General features: G+C 44.1%; 1 protein-coding gene and 1 long non-coding RNA gene across 3 annotated transcripts in view; one reads left to right on the forward strand and one right to left on the reverse strand.

Moving 5' to 3' along the window:
* The first annotated feature begins 4095 nt into the window (after positions 1-4095).
* LOC137538459 (uncharacterized) overlaps positions 4096-26084 on the forward strand; it is a 145618-nt gene continuing 123629 nt past the window's right edge. Inside the window, exon 1 of the long non-coding RNA XR_011024796.1 lies at positions 4096-4602. This is a non-coding gene — a long non-coding RNA (uncharacterized lncRNA). The remainder of the gene's footprint in view (positions 4603-26084) is intronic.
* LRRN4CL (LRRN4 C-terminal like) overlaps positions 19386-26084 on the reverse strand; it is a 67635-nt gene continuing 60936 nt past the window's right edge. For both annotated transcript variants that reach the window (XM_068260671.1, XM_068260672.1), the window contains one exon: positions 19386-20811. In XM_068260671.1, the coding sequence (XP_068116772.1) occupies positions 19864-20811 (948 nt within the window). In that variant the 3' untranslated portion in view covers positions 19386-19863. The remainder of the gene's footprint in view (positions 20812-26084) is intronic.

Consider the following 26084-nt stretch of genomic DNA (forward strand, 5'->3'; position numbering starts at 1 on the left):
GAACACCAGATCAAAGCACTACAGTCAGTGTGAGACAAAAGTGCTGATGTAGTACTGTCTGCTTGTCTAACACTATATAAACTAACACTAACAGTATGTTAATAAATCAACAGTCCTAACTTACCTACAGGCTAGTAGGGATACCTAGCTAGCAGGCCTGGCCTGCACACTTCAGCTAAGCTAGTCTAATGCTGGGGATACACGGTACGTTTCTGTACCATGTATCGAGCAGCTGATCCGGTCAGCTGATAATATTCAGCTGGTCCGATCATGCTGCTGATAAGGAGCGCTGGCGGGGACGAGCAGTAATCGATCCGCGCACTACGCGCGGCCGAGCGGGGACGCGGCGGGGGGTGTCGATCCGACAGCTAATCGCCCGCCGGATCGACCCATGTATTCCCAGCATAACTCAGCTTCAATCCTAAGCTAGCACACAGTATACACACTATACACTACACTGACTGCAAATGACTAGCTAACACTAAATCAATACAATATATGTGTTGTACAGGTGTAAATGATGTAAAATGCTCTTGTTTTCACAGTAAATAAGCACTTGCTCACAGCAAGATAGCACAGAGAAGCTCTCAGCACTTCCAGAGTCAAGCAAGGACGAGATTCTCAAGAACGCTGCCGCCTTATATAGAAGAGGGGAGGGTAGAGGCTCCCCTCCTCTGATTGGTTGCTAGGACCTCGACTGGGGCCCCTCTGACTGGTCCAATTACGTCAATAGATGTAATTTCCCCTAGTTACCGTGATTCCAACCTCGAGATCATGGCTAACTTGTGATCACTAGAGTTGGGCCGAACCTCCGATTTTAGGTACGCGAACCCTGTTCACGAACTTCCGCGAAAGGTTCGGTTCGCGAAAAAGTTTGCGAACCGCAATAGACTTCAATGGGGAGGCGAACTTTGAAAGTTTAAAAAAATTCTATCAACTGGAAAAATGATAGAAAACATGTTTCAAAAGCTCTAATACCTGGAGCCACACCTAATTGAGTGAAATACACATCACTGCTGGAGGACCTGCCTGCCCACCCTCCCTCCTCCAAGCAAGGTCCTTTATACCATTTGCCTGCCTACACTAATTAGTTATGGACAGCTGCCTACACACTCTGCTAGGGAGATTTTAATTGACCTCCCTCCACCCTCCTCCCTCCTCCCTCCACCCTCCTACCCTTCTACTTATTCCCTCCTCCCTCCTACCGGAGGGAGGAGGGTCTCTTCTGCCAGGGAATTATACTATTTTAAAAACCAGTATACATCATACCATAGCTGGGAATACATACATGAGTATACATCATACCATAGCTGGGGATACATACATGAGTATACATCATACCATAGCTGGGAATCGAACCCAGATCTCACTGTGTGGTGGGCACGTCACCCTAAGCACTGTACCACTACAGAAGTAAGTGAAGCTAGCCTAAAATTTAACATTTATGCTCAATGCAATAGAACCATTAGGTTTGCTTAAAGGAGAACTGTAGTGAGAGGTATATGGAGGCTGCCATATTGATTTCCTTTTAAGCTATACCAGTTGCCTGGGAGGAGGAGGGAGGAGGGAGAAGGGAGGAGGGAGAAGGGAGGAGGGAGAAGGGAGGAGGGAGGAGGGAGGAGGGAGAAGGGAGGAGGGAGGAGGGAGGAGGGAGAAGGGAGGAGGGAGGAGGGAGAAGGGAGGAGGGGAGAAGGAGGAGGGAGGAGGGAGGAGGGAGAGGGAGGAGGGAGGAGGGAGGGAGGGAGGAGGGAGAAGGAGGAGGGAGGGAGGAGAAGGGAGGAGGGAGAAGGGAGGAGGGAGGAGGGAGGCAATTAAAATCTCCCTAGCAGAGTGTGTAGCAGCTGTCCCATAAACTAATTAGTGTAGCCAGTCAAATGGTATAAAGGACCTAGCTTGAAGGGAGGGTGGGCGGGTTCTCTAGCACTGAAAGCAGTGTGTTTGACAATAACATGTCTGCTGACAGTGAAATGGAGGCTAAAAATTTTGCTCAATACAGCATTATGGGGCGAATCGAACTTCCGCAAAAGTTCGCCTGATGCAGGCGAACGCGAACCCCCAAAGTTCGCCGGCGAACCGTTCGGCCCATCTCTAGTGATCACTAGTCAAATTTCTAGTGCAATCATGAGTGCGCTTGAAATCATCATTCATCATTGCAGGCCATCACGAATGATGATTTCGACCTTGTGATCACAAAAATCAGCTAGCCGTAATCACGAGCTTGTGATGAGCACCGCTGCACAGCAGCCGCAGGATGCGCTGCTCTGAGATGCGCTGCTGTGAGACAAGAATATGAAGGAGCATGGAAGAGAGGGGCCAGCCACAGACTATAATGAAGGAAGCGGCTGCCAGGTCAGAAGGTAACATGAGCAGGGGTCGCGGGGGAGGGGGAGCAGCACTGGGGAAACTATACTACCAATACTGGCAACTACACTACCTATACTGTGGCAACTATACTAGCTACATATACTGGGGGCAACTATACTAGCTATACTGGGGGCTGTAAGAATCTATACGTTGGTTGCTATTGGCAACAACACTACAACCTTCATTCGGCACCATATCACAGGAAGTGTGATAACTTGACTCTCATCACAGCAAGCAGCATAGGAGATAGAACTTCTTAGGTGTCATCACAAGGAGTGTATTCAGGAAACAGATATACAGATGCATATCCCTACACAGCGAAGTAATTGCTCTGTAGTAAGTCCTCTTGCGTTACAGCTCTTGGTTCCATTGCATGGCAACCAGGTTTTCTCTTCATGTTCCATCTTTACTACGTAGCCCGTAGGCTTATATACAGCATACAGTTAGATATTATGACAATACATTACAAATAAAAGTAAAGGGTGGGAGTCATAAACCAGACTCAGAAGAAGCAGCAGTATTTAGAAGTGGCTCTCTGGAGCCCGTCAGCTGCTTTAGTGACAACCACCAAAAAGTTAAATATGACATCATCTGAGCAGGAACTCATTGCCTGCTATTGGCTGATAAAACCTTGTGATATAATGACAGGCATGGTCTTTACTGCGCATGCCCGGCCTATCACCTAGTTCTAAGAACTGTCATCTTGTTCTAAAGAGGCCATATGTTTAATGTTCTTATGAGAATATTTTCATGCTCATATTTATGTTGTTCGTCGCCAGCTAGTCTGGCCTCAACACTGGATAAACTCTTAACCTTGGCAGGTTTTGTTTTTTTAAAAAAAAACTTTTCCTTCAGCCACCGGAAATATTGGTTTGGCTTCGGGATGGATCTTTTGAATGGCAGCTGCGCATTCTGTGTTATTGAGCCAGCATGCTTCCTCACTAAATCTGACTTGCCCCGGCAAACACAGATACTTCTCTGAGAATTGCCAGCATAATGACAAATCTACTTGTTTCACTTCCCCGTCTAGCACCAAAAAATGTTGAGCTCTCAGGTCATGATGTAAGACGTGTGGAAGAAACAGGTGTCCCCAGTGATACTACTGGAAAAACTAGCTGGGTTTTTCCATCGGTAGGAACTAAGGAAGTAGCGGTGCATAAAGAATTGTCGCACCCTTTCCACCTGTTTACCCAGACATCTCTGTGCCTCCATGCAAAAGATCCTTCCCCAGGAAAATCGATTAATCTCTCCTTGTCAAGTCTCAGTTGTAAAGTACTACCTTCTGACAAGGCTTGAGCCATTATCTTAAAATCCGCTGTTAACTCAGTCTGCATAGACAAGCATGCTGTTTCCCATTAAGTACCCCTAGCATGTGCAATCATCTTCTGAAGAATTATTTGAATCTGCCTTTGAGTGTACCCCTGAACTTTTTATGTGTTGTGAGTTAACTGTTCCAAAACCAAGTTCAGATGATGTTGGGTACCCACATTCTGTTGTCCCAATGTGAGACATTATATAGATAGAAGCGGCTGGGCACATCCAGTTGAAAGGACCTTTATTGTAAACAGTTTAAAAATAATGCATAACATCAGCAGCACCAGTGTGCCAGGAGAGAGAGGTGTTATCATGAAAAGATAGTAAACTGACTATCTTTTCATGCTAACACCTCTCTCTCACTAGCGCACGGAAGGGGTGGTTCCGAGTGTCTGGAACCCTCCCCCGAGCCAGGGGCGTAGCTTGGTGGGGGCATTGTTTTGTTATCTCCTCTCTCTGCCTGAGAGTCTGGTGTCAGCGAGCGCACGTCATTACATGCTGCACGCAGCTTACATGCAGCAGGGATGAGGTCACAGGAGCCCCGGGAAGTCTGAGTCAGGCCTGGCTGGAATAGATCACGCTGAGTGCTGATGATCGGACTGGCACGAATATACAGGTGCCTGATTGGTGGAGAGCCGACTCCCATGTCTCCCTGAGTGTCTCTCTCTTTCCTGTTCCGCCCCCCTATACACATGCTGCCTCTTCTCTCATTGCCCTAGCATGGAGTAGCTGTCACATGCTGCCTGGCTAGCGCGGGTGGCTTGAATACAGCAGCATATGAAGCAGCCAGCCAGAACGGGACAGACACTCTGCTCACATGCCAGGCATTCCTTAGTGTGAGCCGCTCTGTTGTGTCGTTTCCTCCTCCGGAGATTCATTCACCTCTCTTCAGCTCAGCTTTCTTCATTAACTCCTTCACTGCTGGTAAGGAGTTAAGATATTTGCACTGACTCACTTTGTGTTTATGGTGGGGGCAGGAGTGTTACTGGGGGGGGGGGGAAGTTAGGGGATTACTGTTACTGGGAGCATTACTGTTGTTGGGTGGGGGGGAGATTACTGGGGGGGGGGGTGGAATTACTGTAGCTTAGAGGGTCTCATGGTCCCTAACATACTGTACTTGTACTTGTGTGATAAAATGCTAAATGCTGGAAGAAGCCTGCAGGGACAGGGGTCAGACAGTCAGGAATAGAATCACAGAATGTATGTATGTCATATACACATACTGTACATACATTCCCTTATGCTTACTGACCCTGTCTCTGATCCTTCAGGCTTAAAGCTTTTAGCATTTTATCACACATTTAGCAAGTCATTATCCCAGTATCTGGGGGGGGGGGGGGGGGGAGGAAGCTCTATACAGTGGCTGGATAGAGTACTGGTTGAGGACTCTGCCTCTAACATAGGAGACCTGGGGACATATACCTATCTAAGCTATACTGGGGCATATACCTATCTAAGCTATACTGGGGCATATACCTATCTAAACTATACTGGGGCATATACCTATCTAAGCTATACTGGGGGCATATACCTATCTAACCTATACTGGGGCCATATTCCTATCTAAGCTATACTGGGGGACATATACCTATCTGATCTATACTGGGGACATAGACCTATCTAATCTATACTGGGGACATAGACCTATCTGATCTATACTGGGGACATAGACCTATCTGATCTATACTGGGGACATATACTATCTGATCTATACTGGGGACATAGACCTATCTGATCTATACTGGGGACATAGACCTATCTGATCTATACTGGGGACATAGACCTATCTGATCTATACTGGGGACATAGACCTATCTGATCTATACTGGGGACATAGACCTATCTGATCTATACTGGGGACATAGACCTATCTGATCTATACTGGGGACATAGACCTATCTAATCTATACTGGGGACATAGACCTATCTAATGTATACTGGGGACATAGACCTATCTAATGTATACTGGGGACATAGACCTATCTAATGTATACTGGGGACATAGACCTATCTAATGTATACTGGGGACATAGACCTATCTAATGTATACTGGGGACATAGACCTATCTAAGCTATACTGGGGGCATAGACCTATCTAACCTATACTGGGGCATATACCTATCTAACCTATACTGGGGGTATATACCTATCTAACCTATACTGGGGGCATATACCTATCTAACCTATACTGGGGGACATATACCTATCTAATCTATACTGGGGGGAGTGCAATTTAGCTTAGAAACTGCTCGTATTTGGCTCCACCCACACCATGTTTTGGCCACGCCCACACGCCGCTATCAAGAACCCCCCCCCCTGGAAATCCTGGATTTGCCCCTGTCTCTCCTGGCACACTGTTGCTGCTGATGTTATGCATTATTTTTAAACTGTTTACAATAAAGGTCCTTTCAACTGGATGTGCCCAGCCGCTTCTATCTATATAGTGTCTGGCTTGGTGGAACTGGTTTTTGGGCTTTGAGCACTCCGGAGAGACCTAGTGAAGTGGTCTTGTGCACCTTTCTTACTACTGGTGAAACTGTTGTCCCAATGTGCCTAATTGTTGAATGACCTCTGTCATACCTTCTATGTCTACACTGTTTGCTACCCCCATTCCAGCACCCATGCCTCCCAAGATGTATCTGCTAAATCCCGGGACCTTCTGCTGGCTACACTATTCCCTGTGGAATGTGCCCATGACATAAAAGCCTGTACCAGGGTGGCAGCGACAGTGCTGCAGTTAGGGTAGATATTAGATTTTACCCACTCCTCTAAGTTAATCTGCCAAGTGATCAATTGAAGCTGGGCCTCCATGATAACTGGAGTCGCCCTCAGTTGATTTAACTGAAAAGGACCACTTTTTACAACCTGATGTGTATCACATGACAGTAGGCGGGGTTCCTGGGTAGTCACTGGCAGAGTGACTACCTGAGCATCAGGAGTCGTGGGAACCCCCACTTTTACTGTCACGGTTCCCCTTCTCATTATACAAGATCTATTTGGACCTTTAAACTCTAGGGACTGTGCGATGCAAAAAACGTATGTCCATGGTCCTTCATCCTTCCGGACTAAGGGCACTATTTTTAAACTCCCTCGTTTTAGTCCCATCACCCTTCCATCATAGAGAGTCCCCGGGGTGCTACCTGATGTATCCCAGGATTCTACCTCTCTACTCCAAAAAGTTCCCTGATCCATTAAACTCATGTCCCATGCTAACCTTTCTGACCCTCCCCAAAAGAATACTGTAGGTACTCTTTCTTCTGGGAAATTGATTAGCATCTCAATGACAAAAGATGTTCCCAACTGTCCTGATTGGACCTTTGCCCCCCTTATGTCCTGAGGCAAAATACGTACCTTCGGGAAGAATGTACTCTCTGCAATCTTTCAATTAAGAGCACCTCGTCACATACCCATCTAGCATGAGGATAAGTGGCTGAATATGGACTGTGTAATATTGTCTCATATTGTGACCCGTGTAGTGAAGATGATGTTACCTGTGTAGACACTCCCTTTCCTGGGATCGCTCTCCTCACCCTCTTTGTCACCTGAACGTGTGGCTGGATCTCGATTTTTACTTCTCATTTCGAGAACCAAAACCCTTCTGCTTTCCTGCCTTTACATGTGTATAGTTGTCTCAGAGACACCCTCTGTTGGTTGCTCCAGAGTGTGATATTGTTCACTGCTTTTCTCCTGGAAGAGAAGTGACGCTTACTGCTCGTTCCTCTCCAATCTAGAACTCACTCCAGAGAACCAAGACAAGGTAATCCTGAACAACACACTCCACCTTTTGCATGTACCCATTGTACTGCAATGTACCTTTTAACAGAACTTTGGATCGGTGCGTTGGTTCCGGGAGTGTGACATTCCAGAGCAGATTTAGGCGTGGTTCACATTAGCGTTCGCTGTCCGGATTCGCCTGAACGGATCCGGACCGTATACTGTACAAACGGAACGGATGTTCTGCATAGCAATGCAAAGTCTATGCGGCCGTTCACACGCGTCCGTTCCGTATGGAACGGAGCCGGATCGGATCCGGACTCCGGACATTTTTCCAACATGCTCTATTTTTGGGTCCGGATCATCTGGCCGACGCACCCGGACCGGAGCCTGACTGTACCATCCGTGCATAGAAACCAATGGGAAACGGAAAGCACAGAACACACTGGCTATAAAAACCTGACGTTCTACCCCACTTCCTATGCGTTTTCTAGCGGCCATTTTGGATGGGGACACATGGGCCCAGCATTTCTGGAGTAGAGCAGCAGTGACTTTGTGCTGGAGCTGTTTGGCAGTATGTCGGATGTGGAGGTGAGGCCCTACACAGCGGAGGACCTGATTCTACATGTGCACCTTCTGCTGACCTCCCATGTCCCAACAATATTTATATAGTTTGTTATCTCTTTTACCAAACGGATCCGGATCGCAGCCGTATCAATACGTATGCAAACGGACCGGATCCAGATCGGAACCGGTCCGGTCATCCGGTCCGTTCTTTACAGAAACGCAAGTGTGAACGGGGCCTTAAGCTGCCGTTCACATCACACTTCCAGCACACCTGACCCTTCATATCTTTCACCAACGTTGTGCCATGAAATTTGTTTCCACCTGGCATGAGACATCTTTTCCTCCTTCCCGGTTCGGTCCAGTCGGGCCACTCAGAGGGAAGGGCAAAAGGATCAGTACCTTTTTCTCCAAACCTTAACATGTTTGGGCCTTGTGTTCTCATTAACCTCTTATTGTTCATGAGAATGTCGTCTCCTCGGTCTCCTAGGACGAAATGGCAGCCTAGGATCACCATCAGCACAGTACTCTTCATTATGAGAGCACCTCCTTGGGAAAGAAAAACATTAGTAATTTGCATTATGCTATGCTCAGTCAGTTTTTTTAGTCTCTTTCCGATCTCGGAAATCTCGCTGTTCTCCAAACCAGGATTGGCCTCTAGAAACTTTCTCTTATCCAACTGACATCTCTGTCTCTGCTGCCAGCATCTCAGCTTTCTCGATTCCATATTGCCAAACTCCTGAAATCGAAATACAAACAAATCAATTCTTATTAATGATTTGGGTTTGGAAAAACACACAAACAGCCCAGAATTGACCTCTTTGTCAATCTCTGGTCCTGTCCACAACAAAAACCCGAAAAAAATGTTTACCGCTCTGCAGCCGTGGCGACGGACATCTGGATTGGTCAACTCCTTTTTTTTCCCACCTCCAGTACACCCTTATGTACTGTTCCCCCCTTTCTCTATTGGGAACTCATGTTGCACCGCTCTTTAAGGTGCATCACTTAAAGGAATAATCCCCTAAGTAACCCTGTCCAGATAACCCCTGATCCGCACTTGCAAATCATTCCCCGGGAAATATCTGACATCTATGTGTCTCCATGTACCTTGCTGGAAAACACTTCCAAAATCTCAGCAACTATGATTGTCTCATAGCCACTGCATGTTTCACATCTCTGGCATTTTTTCTCCCCGTGACCAGCCTCTGGAAAGATACTCTGGAATCTGAGATACTCTGTAGAGTGTCTCTGCCCCTTCTATGGATTTCCCGATCAGCTGCTCCATGCAAGGTGCCTGTTTGCACAGCCCTGATCCCTGGATCCATGACACCCACCCTCGTTGACTTGCCAACCTCTCATTGAGGGCGTGCCATTACGTGGGCGCTTCCAGCACCACCCCCACATACGTCACAAATATCGGGGCGGCCCCTGAGCTGTGTCACCATCTTGGAAACTGGAACATGCCAGACAGACCTACCGCAAGTCTGCTATTTGTCTTACCATCAGCCCTCTATCGGCTAGACAGACAAAAGGAAAAAAAATGCAAACACATTGACAGTTTTAACATGTGATTAATATATATCTCCAGGATTCAAAAATCTCTGTTCTCAGACACACTGTTTGTGAGCCACAATCAGGGCCGGATTTACCATAAGGCACTGTAGACACGTGCCTACAGGCGCCTGATGATGGAAAGGCGGCTCATTCCCCTGCCCAAGTGTTTCCCTCCTGTCTTACCTATGCAGAGCTCTGAGCTGATTGTAAATGAGAGGTTACTCACCCGACTCTCTGTTCCCCTCCCTTCATTCCGATGCACCTCTAGCTACCTAATACTTGGGGGCACCTCTAGCTACTTAATACTGAGGATAGCTCTGGCTACCTAATGCTAAGGGACACCTGAAGCTACCTATGAAGGGCAAGAGAAGAGACGTACCAGCTGGGCCAGCCGGCATACCTGCGGTGTGGTTTGGTGAGTGTTTGTAAGTTCACGGAGGGTGAAGTCTAGGGTGCCAGTACATCTGTGCCTACAGGCTCCTGTGTTGTAAATCCCGGCCTGGCCACAATCTCTCCTACAAAATACAGCCACACAAATCCTGTATCTAACTCATACATGCTGACAGATACACCCACGTAAACCTGTGTCATCCATCATACCGCTTCACACAGAACTCCGATTCTGTGATGGAGAAAAAATACATAAACAAAAAACACACAGTGTCACACCATCTCACAGCTGTAACTCTTAAGCAGGCCATACACTGGCTCGATTCACGGCCGTTTCGACAGCAGATCCGATCCTGGGATCGGATCTGCTGCCAATCGCTTGCGCTAAACGCACCCGCCGATCCAATTCCCTCCCGAAATCGGATCGGTCCGTCGATCGCGCCGTGCGGGAAATTACCCTCGATCGCCCGCCGGTAGGAGCGCGTCGCTTGCGGCGTACGATTCGGGCCCGATCCGAGCATGTATACATTACCTGAAGCTGGCTCCGGGGTCCTCTTCTCCTCGCTGCACCGCATTTCCGCATGTCCCAGTGTACGCTTATACTTCCTGTGTCACTCCGGTGACCAGGAAGTTGAAATAGAGGGCGCTCTATTTGAACTTCCTGGTCACGGAGTAACACAGGAAGCGCCGGGATGGAGCAAGAACAGCGGTGCGGTGCAGTGCAGAGAAGACGCCCGGGAGCCAGCCTCAGGTAATGTATACGGGGGGGGGGGGGGACAGGCGGCAGGAGCAGCTGAACAGATTGTGATCGGTTTCAGGCTGAAATCGATTCACAATCTGTTTGCAGTAAAGGCAGCCATACGATCCCTATCTGATCAGATTCGATCAGATAGGGATCTGTCAGCTGGTCGATCTAATGGCACATCGACCAGTGTATGGCCACCTTTAACTTCATCATCCTCCCCCCCTTCTCACTCCGAAGGAGGGGGCATTCCTGTGCGCAGCAGGAGGAAAACAACCACACTGAAATGTACAGACGAACTAAACTACTAGATATAGCATATATCGCCGTGCAGCTTCACACCCCTCCCTTTGGAATGTGAGGAAGTGTATTTCCTGACATTATGCAACCTCCGCAGCGCAACTGTAAAATCCTATACGTGACCAAATGAAATCATTCACCAATGGCTTGGAAAACACACATAACACAAACTGCTAACTTCATTCGCACTACACAGAGACAACTACATAGAGACAACTTTAAACACAGGAACTATGAACAAGAACTATGCCAATTTACATGTACGCAGCCCACACTGAAGCTGCCGCGCCAGCCTCCCCTCCCTAAAAACCCACGGGAGGGGAAGAGAATTTTGCGGCCACAAACATAACACACAGAGTGCATTATCAAACTTATTGTATATCACCAAATACAATACAGACTATACACTAAAATAAAATAAACTCCACTTCCCTATGTGCAGTTAGATGCTCCCCAAATCGAATGAGAGTTCGTACAGCCATGGCAAATCTTTCTCACGAATCTCTGGACGCCCTTGGAGCTTCTGAGACCTCTGCTCAGCTGATCCATTCGTTCCCCTTATGCCAATTTGCCCAGCCTCTGCCCGGGATCGCTCCTTCTCTGGATCCAGTTTCGGCATTAAATGTGTGTACAGCACAGTGTCTCTGATGCACCAAAAGATTCGCTGCTATAATTACTCGAACTTCATTCCGTGCTCCGGCTTCTTTCAGCCTCGCACACACTTATCTTACTTGATAAGCTTTCAGTGTCTTCTCCGCTTCTTTTGCTATGAAAGTCCTTGATAGACTGACATCTATGCCCCCGGACCTTTTCTGCGAGACAGCACTGGGTTTCACAGCACCAATTGTAAGAACCTATACTTTGGTTGCTATTGGCAACAACACTACACCTTTGTTCGACACCATATCACAGGAAGTGTGATAACTTGACTCATCACAGCAAGCAGCATAGGAGATATAACTTCTTAGGCGTCATCACAGTTTCAAGGTGTTTATTCAGTAAACAGATATACAGATGCTCATCCCTACACAGCGAAGCAATTGTTCTGTAGTAAGTCCTCTTGCGTTACAGCTCTTGGTTCCATTGCATGGCAACCAGGTTTTCTTTTATGTTCCATCTATACTATGTAGCCCGTAGGCCTATATACAGCATACAGTTAGATATTATGGCAATGCATTACAAATAAAAGTAAAGGGTGGGAGTCATCAGAAAGACTCAGAAGAAGCAGCAGTATTTAGAAGTGGCTCTTTGGAGCCCGTCAGCTGCTTTAGTACCAACCACCAAAAAGTTAAATACAGTGAGTTGCAAAAGTATTCGGCCCCCTTGAAGTTTTCTACATTTTGTCATATTACTGCCACAAACATGAATCAATTTTATTGGAATTCCACATGAAAGACCAACACAAAGTGGTGTACACATGAGAAGTGGAATGAAAATCATACATGATTCCAAACATTTTTTACAAATGAATAACTGCAAAGTGGTGTGTGCATAATTATTCGGCCCCCTTTGATCTGAGTGCAGTCAGTTGCCAATAGACATTGCCTGATGAGTGCTAATGACTAAATAGAGTGCACCTGTGTGTAATCTAATGTCAGTACAAATACAGCTGCTCTGTGAGGGTCTCAGAGATTGTCTAAGAGAATATTGGGAGCAACAACACCGTGAAGTCCAAAGAACACACAAGACAGGTCAGGGATCAAGTTATTGAGAAATTTAAAGCAGGCTTAGGCTACAAAAAGATTTTCAAAGCCTTGAACATCCCACGGAGCACTGTTCAAGCGATCATTCAGAAATGGAAGGAGTATGGCACAACTGTAAACCTACCAAGACAAGGTCATCCACCTAAACTCACAGGCCGAACAAGAAGAGCGCTGATCAGAAATGCAGTCAAGAAGCCCACGGTGACTCTGGACGAGCTGCAGAGATCTACAGCTCAGGTGGGAGACTCTGTCCATAGGACAACTATTAGTCATGCACTGTACAAAGTTGGCCTTTATAGAAGAATGGCAAGAAGAAAGGCATTGTTAACAGAAAGCATAAGAAGTCCCATTTGCAGTTTGCCACAAGCCATGTGGGGGACACAGCAACCATGTGGAAGAAGGTGCTCTGGTCAGATGAGACCAAAATGCAAAACGCTATGTGTGGCGGAAAACTAACACTGCACATCACTCTGAACACACCATCCCCACTGTCAAATATGGTGGTGGCAACATCATGCTCGGGGGGTGCATCTCTTCAGCAGGGACAGGGAAGCTAGTCAGAGTTGATGGGAAGATGGATGGAGCCAAATACAGGGCAAACGTGGAAGAAAACCTCTTGGAGACTGCAAAAGACTTGAGACTGGGGCGGATGTTCACCTTCCAGCAGGACAATGACCCTAAACATCAGAGCCGGGATAAGGTCCTCCAGCACCCAAGGCTGAGACACCAATGTGCGCCCCTCCATCCCTGCCACCACAGCCATCACACACTGATTGCTATTAGACTAAGAGGCGCCACAGGGCCCACAACCTCCCCAACACCTTAATATCTTGTTATCTGGCTTGCAGTCACTGCCATGTATCCTCTTTTCTTATTTATTTCTGCTTAAAACACAATTAGGAATGACAGCTGAATGAATTCTGCGCCCCCTCCTACACTGCGCCCTGAGGCTGGAGCCTCTCCAGCCTATGCCTCGGCCCGGCCCTGCTAAACATAAAGCCAGGGCAACAATGGAATGGTTTAAAACAAAACATATCTATGTGTTAGAATGGCTTAGTCAAAGTCCAGATCTCAATCCAATCGAGAATCTATGGCAAGATCTGAAAACTGCTGTTCACAAACAGTCCATCTAATCTGACTGAGCTGGAGCTGTTTTGCAAAGAAGAATGGGCAAGGGTTTCAGCCTCTACATGTGCAAAGCTGGTAGAGACGTACCCTAAAAGACTGGCAGCTGTAATTGCAGCAAAAGGTGGTTCTACAAAGTATTGGCTCAGGGGCCGAATAATTACGCACACCCCACTTTGCAGTTATTTATTTGTAAAAAATGTTTGGAATGATGTATGATTTTCGATCCACTTCTCATATGTACACCACTTTGTATTGGTCTTTCATGTGGAATTCCAATAAAATTGATGCATGTTTGTGGCAGTAATGTGACAAAATGTGGAAAACTTCAGTGGCCGAATACTTTTGCAACCCACTGTATGACATCATCTGAGCAGGAACTCATCGCCTGCTATTGATTGATAAAACCTCGTGATATAATGACAGGCATGGTCTTTACTGCAAGAGACAAGGGTAGGGAGACAAGAGAGCGCTCCGTAGTGCATTAAATGGGGTTTGCTATTTAGGCAAAAATTAAAATCATAACACTCACATTTGGTGATAATATCTGTTTCTGTGCCTCTAGCCCGTCCGGTGGGTCGCCTCGTACCATGTACAGCCTGGCCAGGGCTAATGGTGTAGCTGGAGTAAAGGAGGACGTCCGTCGAGGGCGAGCAGTGCACAGACTTTGCCATCTGACGTCACTACCGATTTCGGCGTAAGTCCACGCCTTCCTCAGGTGACGAGCTGTGTAGACGACTGGGAATACATAGCGTAATACGCTTGGCAACAAGGTTGCCAAGGGGCGGCAATTTAAAATTGAAAAACTTTATTGAAACAGTTTAAAAACACGCATTCTGCTGATTCTTTACAGCGCTGCGTGAATGTAACAATACAAAAGACCAAATTCATAAAGAAAGAAAAAGATATTCCTGGCGTAAAACCAACTGATACATAAAGTTAAAAAAGATACTAAAAATTATTAGTGCCTCAGATTTGGGCTATTGCACTTAAATGTCGCGGACATATAAACTATTGCACATAATCTGCAGACATACGATATAATTTAATGCTGCAGACATACGATATAATTTATATCAATACATCAATAAATAATGACAACCTCACATTGTTCAATAAGGATGAGGGAGTCTTATAAAAAGCTATCTATTAAACAAATTTTAAACAAATTTTAAACCGTACTGTAACAATGTATAATCCAGCGCCACCTTGTGGACAACCGGCTGGCTAACCATAAAAAACTGGTAGACTCAAAATATCAGACCCTAATGCAGCCAACAGGCAATATAATACCGATCTAAAACCATATAAAATGAATAATGCACAAAATTATAGCTACAACCTACTAATGGATGCGTCAATGAACGTACAATAATTAATCAAAAACTCTGGTGAGACGGATGCAAAATTGACTCAAAGGATGTGTGGGATAAATAATAATATATCATTACGGTACAAGCAACAAAACATTGTCTGATCATGGGAGGGACAAGCATGTATGTATAGATGTGGTAACCAAAATTTTATATATGTATATGATATATTATTATTTATCCCCCACATCCTTTGAGTCAATTTTGCATCCGTCTCACCAGAGTTTTTGATTAATTATTGTACGTTCATTGACGCATCCATTAGTAGGTTGTAGCTATAATTTTGTGCATTATTAATTTTATATGGTTTTAGATCGGTATTATATTGCCTGTTGGCTGCATTAGGGTCTGAAATTTTGAGTCTACCAGTTTTTTATGGTTAGCCAGCCGGTTGTCCACAAGGTGGCGCTGGATTATACATTGTTACAGTACGGTTTAAAATTCGTTTAAAATTTGTTTAATAGATAGCTTTTTATAAGACTCCCTCATCCTTATTGAACAATGTGAGGTTATTATCATTATTTATTGATGTATTGATATAAATTATATCGTATGTCTGCAGCATTAAATTATATCGTATGTCTGCAGCATTAAATTATATCGTATTTCTGCAGATTATGTGCAATAGTTTATATGTCCGCAACATTTAAGTGCAATAGCCCAAATCTGAGGCACTAATAATTTTTAGTATCTTTTTTAACTTTATGTATCAGTTGGTTTTACGCCAGAAATATCTTTTTCTTTCTTTATGAATTTGGTCTTTTGTATTGTTACATTCACGCAGCACTGTAAAGAATCAGCAGGATGCGTGTTTTTAAACTGTTTCAATAAAGTTTTTCAATTTTAAATTGCCGCCCCTTGGCAACCTTGTTGCCAAGTGTATTACGCTATGTATTCCCAGTCGTCTACACAGCTCGTCACCTGAGGAAGGCGTGGACTTACGCCGAAACCGGTAGTGACGTCAGACGGCAAAGTCTGTGCACTGCTCGCCCTGGACGGACGTCCTCCTTTACTCCAGCTACACCATTAGCCCTGGCCAGGCTGTACATGGTACGAGGCGACCCACCGGACGGGCTAGAGGCACAGAAACAGATATTATCACCAAATGTGAGTGTTATGATTTTAATTTTTGCCTAAATAGCAAACCCCATTTAATGCACTACGGAGCGCTCTCTTGTCTCCCTACCCTCTTGTCTCTTACAGTTGCTGGCACCAACCAGTTTAAGAGAGCAGCACCGTATGCATTTTTAAAGGGCCAGTGCTATTTTGTTTGAGCGCAAGTTTTTTCTCCTTCTCATGGTCTTTACTGCGCATGCCCGAACTATCACCTAGTTCTAAGAACTGTCATCTTGTTCTAAAGAGGCCATTTGTTTAATGTTCTTATGAGAATATTTTCATAACAATGGCTCATATTTATGTTGTTCGTCGCCAGCTAGTCTGGCCTCAACATTGGATAAACTCTTTAACCTTGGCTGGTTTTGTGTAAGACACAACCATGTTCCAGTGTTTCTAGAAATGCTGCTTAAAGGGAGACTCTGCAAATCAAGTCTTTTGACTAAACTCAGTTAAAGTTATTGAGGCCTACGAATTCAAGCATATAATACTTAAAGCGGAATATAACCCTGCATTTCAACTTTGATCTAAAACATTATTTACAGCATATTATATGCAACCAGCATTTTTTTTTACTAGACCAGCATTGGAAGGGTTACACAGAGTTTTAAAGTTCCTGGAGATTTCTGCAGACGCATCCGAAGCTGAAATAGATACATTTTGTTTACATAAATGCATCTAAGTGTTGAATGTGACTCACTCTCTCTGACTGAGCTGGAGGGCAGCCAAAGTGTGTAACATTCAACACTTAGATACATTTATGTAAACAAAATGTATCTATTTCAGCTTCGGATGCGTCTGCAGAAATCTCCAGGAACTTTAAAGCCCTGTGTAACCCTTCCAATGCTGGTCTAGTAAAAAAAAAAATGCTGGTTGCATATAATATACTGTAAATAATGTTTTAGAGCAAAGTTGAAATGCAGGGTTATATTCCGCTTTAAATTCTTACAGGGGCAACTATTCAAGTTCCATATACTGAGGCAACTATACTACCTATACTGGGGCAACTATTCAACCTATACTGGGAGCAACTTTACTACCTATACTGGAGCATCTATACTATCTATACTGAGGGCAACTATACTAGCTAACTATACTGCGGCAACTATGCTACTTATACTGGGGCAACTAAACTACCTAAACTGGGGCAACTATACTGGCTAACCAGGGCCGGATTTAGGCCAAGGCCACCTAGGCCATGGAGGGGTGCGTCCTCACAAGTTTTCCTCAGGCAGCAAAAAGTCTAACACCGGCCCTGAATACACACATACTCTCTCTGTCACACTCAGCCACCTGCAAATAAACATGGAGATATGTGTGGGTGTGGCCAATTTGTAAGTGGGGTTACGTTTTTATCACTTTCTTGCGCTTCTCCTAAGCCTTCCATTTTTAAATGTCTGTGTGCAATCACTTTAGGAAACAATCCTGAAACAAGAATATTAATAACAGCACATAAGTATAACTCACATTTTGATAAAACTTTAACTTATGCAGAAAAAAAATAAGGTTGGTTACAAAGAGTTGTGGTCAATGGATCATACTCAAAATGGGAGACTGTTAGCAGTGGGGTCCCACAGGGGTCTGTACTGGGTCCAGTGCTCTTCAATTTATTTATTAATGACCTAGTAGATGCAGTAGTGAGCAATGTTGCTATTTTTGCAGATGCTATTTTTGCAGATGATACAAAATTGTGCAGAATCATCAACTCTCAGGAAGATAGTGTCATATTGCAACAGGATCTGGATAGGATGGCTATATGGGCACATACATGGCAGTTGAAATTCAATGTTGAAAAATGTAAAGTCATGCATTTTGGTCATACCAATGGTCTAGCACCATACAAAATAAATGGGATACAGTTGGGGACATCAAACTTGGAGAAAGACTTAGGAGTACTCATCGACAACAAGTTAAATAATCGTACTCAATGCCAAGCCGCTGCAGCTAAAGCTAACAAATTTTTGGGATGCATTAAAAGGGAAATAAAAACTCGAGATGCTAGCATAATATTGCCCGTTTAACTCTCTAGTAAGGCCACATCTGGAATATGGAATTCAGTTCTGGGCACCACATTACAGGAAAGATATTGCAGTTTTAGAGCAGGTGCAGAGACGAGCAACAAAATTGTTACGTGGGATGGAAGGTCTCACTTACCAAGAAAGGTTAGATAAACTGGGTTTATTTAGTCTAGAGAAAAGACGCCTTAGAGGGGATCTAATTAACATGTATAAATACATCAGAGGGCAATAGCTTGGCGGATGAGCTTTTTGTCCCTAGGCCTTCTCAAAGGACTAGAGGACATGATCTGCGCATGGAGGAAAAACGTTTTAGCCATTTATTTAGGAAAGGGTTCTTTACAGTAAGAGTGATTAAGATAAGGAATGCATTGCCACAGGAAGTCGTTATGGCAAACTCTATACCTGCATTTAAAGGGGGCTTAGATGCGATCCTTGCGTTGAAAGACATCCATGGCTACAATTACTAGGTAATGCCTAATGATGTTGATCCAGGGATTTTATCTGATTGCCATCTGGAGTCGGGAAGGCATTTTATCCCTTTTGGGGCTAATTGGACCATGCCTTGTAAGGGTTTTTCGCCTTCCTCTGAATCAACAGGGATATGTGAGGGAGTAGGCTGGTGTTGTACTTTGTTCTCTAGTTGAACTTGATGGATGGATGTCTTTTTTCAACCAAAATAACTATGTAACTATGTAACAAATGAGCTGTGACAAACCTGTACCAAAACTGTAAAGGGAGTTCTGAAATGAAAGCTGTCCACGACAATGTATTATAAAGCTGAAGATTTCCAGGGTGCAATGCATTGTGTGGCAGCTATATGCACTGTGCAGACTCTGCAAGGGCTCCAATCAAATCCTAATCTGACCAAACACTACACAAATTCTATACAAACCCCCCCTGCACACACAGCAGAACACACATACTCTGTCACCAGCAAAACACTCACTTACTCACTCTCGTACACTCTGCCACCACCTCCAGCAATTACACACAGGGGCAGTTGGCCCATGACGCCAAGAGACGCATTTGCCTTAGACGGCATGGGCCCTGGCATTCCACCCTCCCCTCGCGACTGTTGCTCGCACCCCTCCCCCCCCGCAACCACCACTCGTGTTGCCTTTTGAGCTGGCGGCCACTTCTTCCATTACAGTCTCTGACCAGCCATGCTACTTCATAATTCTGTCTCACAGCCGTGCGTCCCCAGCTGCTGAGGAGAGAAGAAGGACAGCGACTCCCTGTACCGGTGATGTATATCCACTCTTTGCTTTCTATCCCTTAACCATTTTCTCTATCTACATACATACTGTACATTTTCTCCTAGTTCCTGTATCCACAGCTTCTGCACCAGGCTGTTGTGGGGAACAGTGTCAAGAGCCTTTGCAAAGTCCCAAGTACTCTACATCTGCTGAATCGAGATAAAGTCAAACTTAAAAGTGAAAACTTGTAAAAAAAACTGTAAAAAAATAGATTTGTTTGAAATAAATACACAATTAGCAACATAAAATACATAGTAAACATAAACACACAGCAAGGATCTCTTAATTGACTGACATAACAACGGCCCCTCATGGCATAACCCAAAAACACACCTATAGATTTTCAACACTATCAGCCTTAAATGACATATTGGTGACCCCCATCTCCTCTTCAGTTGCCCGTCTGATTTTTCTATTCCTCTTTTTACAGTAAAAACAATAAATGAAGACAGAGAAAAACAACAAAATTGTAAGAATAGCCAAGGTAATTCCTATTACTAGATAAATATATGATCCATGTGAATTATAAGTATTAAATATGCCACATGGACCCACAGTTCCCCCCTTACCCAACCATTTTTCTTCTATATGTCCAGGGTCTACCTTGCTTTCTCCTGCATCATTTATGGCCACTATGCAAACTCTATATGTTTTTCCTGGGAAAAGATTGGACAAAGCAAAAAAGCGATAAGATTGATTTAGCAAAGGCCCCATCTCCATTGAACCTTCTAGGTCACCATAAAGTACTCTGTATCCTGTCACTGTTGACAAAGGTGAGCACCAGTTCACACCAATGAATGTTTGTTCAATTCTTATCTCCAATAATTGTGGGGAATCAGGGGGAACAGTATGTGCACTAATCCCAGGGCAAAGGCATTTTCCACCAAAACTCTTTTGTATTTCACTGCAAGGTATCTGCAGATGCTTACAACGGTCATATGGGCAAAGTTCAATAGATGTTTGTGTGGGCAACGTGAAACTTTTCTTGTAACTGTCATCATCTTCATCCCCATAATAATCATATTCTTCAGTAATAAACTGAATTTGCTCTCTTGTTGCCTTCTGCTTTTGAGTAATTCTCCTAGGTTGAGCAATAGACAACTGGTTGTTCATGAAGTCTGTAAAAGCAGAAGTGAGAGGCTTTGTAATGTGAGAACTCATGGTGTTGACCAGAGATAAAGTGGAATTGCTGAGTTCCTCTGATTCAGTCTTATAATCCTCCACTACAAGGCATGTGATGGATACACATAGTATGAGAAGGTGGTGATAATATAGAAGTAACTGTAGAAAAACAATGTTGAGAAGTTTAGCAGAAATAGGAGAAAAGACAAAAAAATAACAATAATCAGCTTATTATGAAAGTATTCAGAAATATAAGAAACCTGAGTCAGAGACGTAAAGAATTTAAATTGGTGACTTCCTCCTAATAAGTAGTTTTGGTTGTCATGCCCATCCACTACCTATAATTGGTTTCTCCCACTGTGACCCTGAGCAAATCTGCAGGGGGGCCAGAGAACAAGTGGCCTGACACCTTTTTGACTTTACAAGATCCTCTGTCAATGCTCTCTGTGTTTGTCTATATAGAATAACTTCAAGATAATCAGCCTTAGTACTGCACTCAGGGCCGGATTTCTGGGAAGGCCGCAAAGGTCATGGCCTAGGGCGATAAAAATCAGCAGGGCGCAGAACTTGGAGAGATAAGAGGTTACATGTCAAAGTAAATCATCTCTCCTGCTTTGCTCTGGTCTGCCTGAATTCCAGAGATCCCTGCATCTCTCTCACTTGTGCAGAGTGTGTGTGATGACAGTCAGCATCTGCTGTCACCTGATGAGCATGTCCTCTGTATGATGAGAGGGGACAAACAATCTGCTGTGAGAAGAAAAATATATGGGCTCAAAGTAGCAGAACTCTTGAGTTTGGATTCGTTTTTTCATGCAGCACGCATTCACGGACAGGAATTAGCACCTCTTCCCTCTCCCTGACTGATGTTAGTTTATTACTAGTAGGTAATGTTAGCCTCCTTGCCGGTTATCCCAAGCTCAGCTCGGGGTAACCTGTGCAGGAGGATTTCTCAGGCCCTGCTGGGCCGATTTGCATAATTTTTTTTCCTACACGAAGCTAGCACTTTGCTAGCTGCGTGTAGTATGCGATCGCCGCCGCTACCCGCCGATTCCCCGCTACCCGCCGCGCCAAGAAAAATTGCAAAATTCATCATTTCTTAGTTTTCAGCCATTGTAGTTAAAAAAAAAAGTGCTATTGTAGGTAAAACAGTCAAATTTTTTTTGCCCATTTGTCCCATTTATTACAACACTTTGCTAGCTGCGTGTAGTATGCGATCGCCGCCGCTACCCGCCGATTCCCCGCTACCCGCCGCGCCGAGCCGCCCCTCCCCCCCCGCCCCAGACCCCTGCGCAGCCTGGCCAATCAGTACCAGGCAGCGCTGAGGGGCGGATCGGGATTCCCTGTGACGTCCCGACGTCCATGACGTCGGTGACGTCATCCCACCCCGTCGCCATGGCGACCGGGGAAGCCCTGCAGGAAATCCCGTTCTGAACGGGATTTCCTGCTTACTCTGATCGCCGAAGGCGATCGGAGTGGGTGGGGGGATGCCGCCGCTCAGCGGCTATCATGTAGCGAGCCCTGGGCTCGCTACATGATTTAAAAAAATAAATAAATTTTAAAAAAGTGCTGCGCTGCCTCCTTGCCGGCGAGAATTAGACCGGCAAGGAGGTTAAAGACCTCAGATCTGTTAACCACTTCCCTACCACAGGTTTTTTGCACTTCAAGACCAGAGCAATTTTCACATAATGCACCTCCCATTCATTCGCCAATAACTTTATAACTACTTAACACACTGAAACGATCTATATATTATTTTTTGCAGGACAAACTAGGCTTTCTTTGGGCAATACTTTTTGCTAAGAATTATTTTATTATATATGCATTTTACAGGGAAGAAGAAGAGAAAAATTGCAAAAATTCATCATTTCTTAGTTTTCAGCCATTGTAGTTCAAAAAAAAAAGTGCTATTGTAGGTAAAACAGTCACATTTTTTTTGCCCATTTGTCCCATTTATTACAACACTTAAATTGCATCCCTAGTACAATGTATGGCGATAATATTTTATTTGGAAACAAAGGTGTATTTTTTCAGTTTAGTGTTTTTTTTATACTATAAACATAATTATAGGCTTTTATTTACAAATGCAACATTAATATATCGACATAACATACATATTTAAAAAGTCCCTAAGGTAACTATTTATGTAGGGTTTTTTTATGTTGTAACTTTTTTTATTTTTTATTTACAAGTTTTATTTTGGTAACTATGGGTTAGGGGTGGAAGGGGTTTAACAATAGTAAATATTTAAATAAATGTTTGAATGTAAGAATGTATTATGGTATATTGGGGTGTATATGGTTGTATTTTACTTTTTGGCCACAAGATGGCACTACACTTAGCTCACTGTCTGCTGTTTACAGCAGATAGGAACGAAACTGTTTGTAACAGTTTCCTTGGGGTTATGAATGAGAGATGCTCTCTCTCCCATTCATATCGGCACGGGGATCAGGGCTGAGAATGGATTATTCTCATGCCCTGAACACAGAAGAACGGGGATGCGGTGGAAACGGTGCTGGAATCGCGATTGGCGGCGGTGAGTAAACAGTGCGTATATATACGCCCCTGATCTGCTAGAGGTAAACACAGGGGCGTATATATACGTAGCAGAAATCTGGAACTGGTTAAACATATGGCTTGTTTTTTTTCTTCTGGAGAATGACAGCAGCATTCTTTGTGCTACAGTTTAACTCTTTCCTGACTTTTTTTTGCTAGCAAAGCATTGTACTGTGTTAGCCATCAGTGAAAGCAGGATGTTTTGAAACAGAATGACAACTGTGTTACATTTATTTATATTTACAAAACAATCAGTGCATCTCCTGCTAACTGTATATATAGCTGTGTGCCCTATCATCTTGTATACAGGAACAAACTCTGAATATGACTCATTATCCAAAGGCTCGCTGTTTTTCTTTTGGTCAGCCAATAAAAAGTATTATTCTGTTACAAAACTTCCTGCTGACTGATTTTAAGATCTGTCTTAAGTGATAAATTGTCACTGTGTAAAGTACACCTGAGCCTATATGCTAGGTACACACATTGCAATTTTCTGATAGATTTACTGTCAGATCGACTATTTCCAACATAACCGATCTACTTTCCAATCAATTTTCTGAATGATTTTTTATAGAAGTGAACAGCAAATTGATCGAAAAATGTATCAGAAATCAGATCAGACATGATGGAAATAATCGATCTGAAAGTAAATCTGTAAGAAAATTGCATCATGTATTCCTAGCACTTTCACTACATCTATGCCAATGTGTGTAGTGTCAGATTCCTTCTACTTACCTGTTCTCTGTTTTGAACGGGCTTCTCTCCATTGTGCTGCACTGTCCCCTATTTGTGGCTCTGATGGCAGCAAGTCACACAGAGGACAAAGAAGCAACGCTGTCCACTGGGGCTCCTTGTAATTTTGCACTTCTGTACGGATGTGCACAGGAGCCGAGGGAGTGTTATCGGTATGCGTACTTGACAAGTGCTGCTCATACTTGAGCATAATTTCTGAAGAATGCATGCCCAAAATGCTACCGGCTGCTATGCATCCAGACAGGAGTGCAAAATTACATGGAGTGGACAGAGCATGCACTGCTTCTTTGTTGAACAGGGGGCAAAGCAGCAAAACAGAGGGGAGCCCATTCAAACTAGTAAGAGTTGGACAGAATGGGGGAGGAGGGGGTCGTTGGTGACAGCCAGCCTAGGGCACTGGAAAGTACAAATCCAGCCCTGACTGCACTAAACACAACCATCCTACTAATATAATAAATGGGAAAGTTCGGATGTTTGGATGTTTGGATGTTTGTTACTCGATCACGCAAAAACGGCTGAACGGATTTGAATGAAATTTGGCACACACATAGTACATTACCTGGAATAAAGTATAGGATACTTTTTATTCCCATAACCAAAAAGAGACAAATACAAATTTAACTGGAAAATGTAAACTGCAGACATTCTTACACTGTTACACTGGAGGTGTGTTTAGCTTCTAAGGGTAGAATGGTTAATTTGCATATATTCAGCAGTGTTGCTCTGGGGGACATCTCAAGCTCACTCCAACCTGAATTATCGCATATTCTTTCTGTTTTAAGAAAGCAAACTTTTGTTTTTCTTAACATCTTAGTAAGGGGGCTTTTAGGACCATTGTAGTCCCTTACACACTCCAATGAGTTCTGGGTCACCATGAGCTTGCTGGTTAGTCTGTACCTCTCGGTGTTACAAGCCCTACTGCATAGAACCAAATTAATCCATGCTATGCACTGATGAGGATCAAACAATCCAAAACAGTCTGTATGCATGTCGGATTATTATGGCTCTGTACAAATTAACAAAATGACACATCATTGCATGCCAGCAGTTCTGGAGGTGTGTTTAGCTTTTAAGGGTAACAATAGTTAATTTGCATATATTCAACAGTGATGCACTGGGCAACAATTTAAGCTCACTCCAACCTGAATTATCGCATCTTTCTGTTTTAAGAAAGCAAACTTTTGTTTTTCTTACACTGTCAATGGCAGGTTTCTTAAACTTTGCACAGTTGGTCACTGGGTGACTGTGATTAATATTCAGAAAAGTGGGTGGAGCCTACAAAAGCTAATCAAAATTCACCTATTGGTTTTCAAAGGAGTAGAGCCACAGCCAATTAGATTTATTTCATTTCAATGCCAATTATTGATGCCAAAGACCGCAAAGCTCACAAACTAGGTCATCCTTGAGTAATTGTGTGTTAGGATTAGAAAAAGTGGGCAGAGCTAACACTAGCCAATTACATACCCGGGCAACGCCGGGCGACCAGCTAGTTAATAATAAAGGAGGACAAAGGAAAGTGTATACTGAGCTAAAGAATAGCTTTGGAAAGAATTGTTTTCCCATCTTATCAACATGCGTACATGCCTTTTCACCAACTCTCATTTTCAATTGACAGCTCACCTTGCTGCCGCACAAATTCCAGGCAGTGTCAATTTCTATTCCCCCTCCTAGTCATAACAACTTGGAGGGAGCTCCGAGTCGTAACAACTCGGAGGGAGAATTAAATCGCTAGCACCTGAATTTCACTGCTGTGCGGCCATAGACATACAAACATTATGTGACATCAATGACGGCACCCAAGTAAGGTGCAGCATGGGGAAGAGCGCACGCTGAAATGTACTGCTTTGTACCAACATATCTTTTGATTTGTGCAATGAGAGCTTAGCTCATATATTCAGCTGGTGTTATTTATTGGCCTGAGGAAGTGGGTGTCCACCCACAAAACGTGATGCGATAGTACTAGTAAACTGCACTTTTTTAACCAATACTTGTGTCAACTACTGAGGCAAGCCACCTTGTTTCTCATTTTATTGTTTAAATCATTTTATCACATTTGTGCACCTCTTTCCTTTTTTCCCCGTTATACTATCCTCCTTTGGAGGATGGCCATTAGCACCTGTTGGTCT

This window comes from Hyperolius riggenbachi, chromosome 11 (genome assembly GCF_040937935.1).
Source record: "Hyperolius riggenbachi isolate aHypRig1 chromosome 11, aHypRig1.pri, whole genome shotgun sequence".
NCBI classification, from domain to species: domain Eukaryota; kingdom Metazoa; phylum Chordata; class Amphibia; order Anura; family Hyperoliidae; genus Hyperolius; species Hyperolius riggenbachi.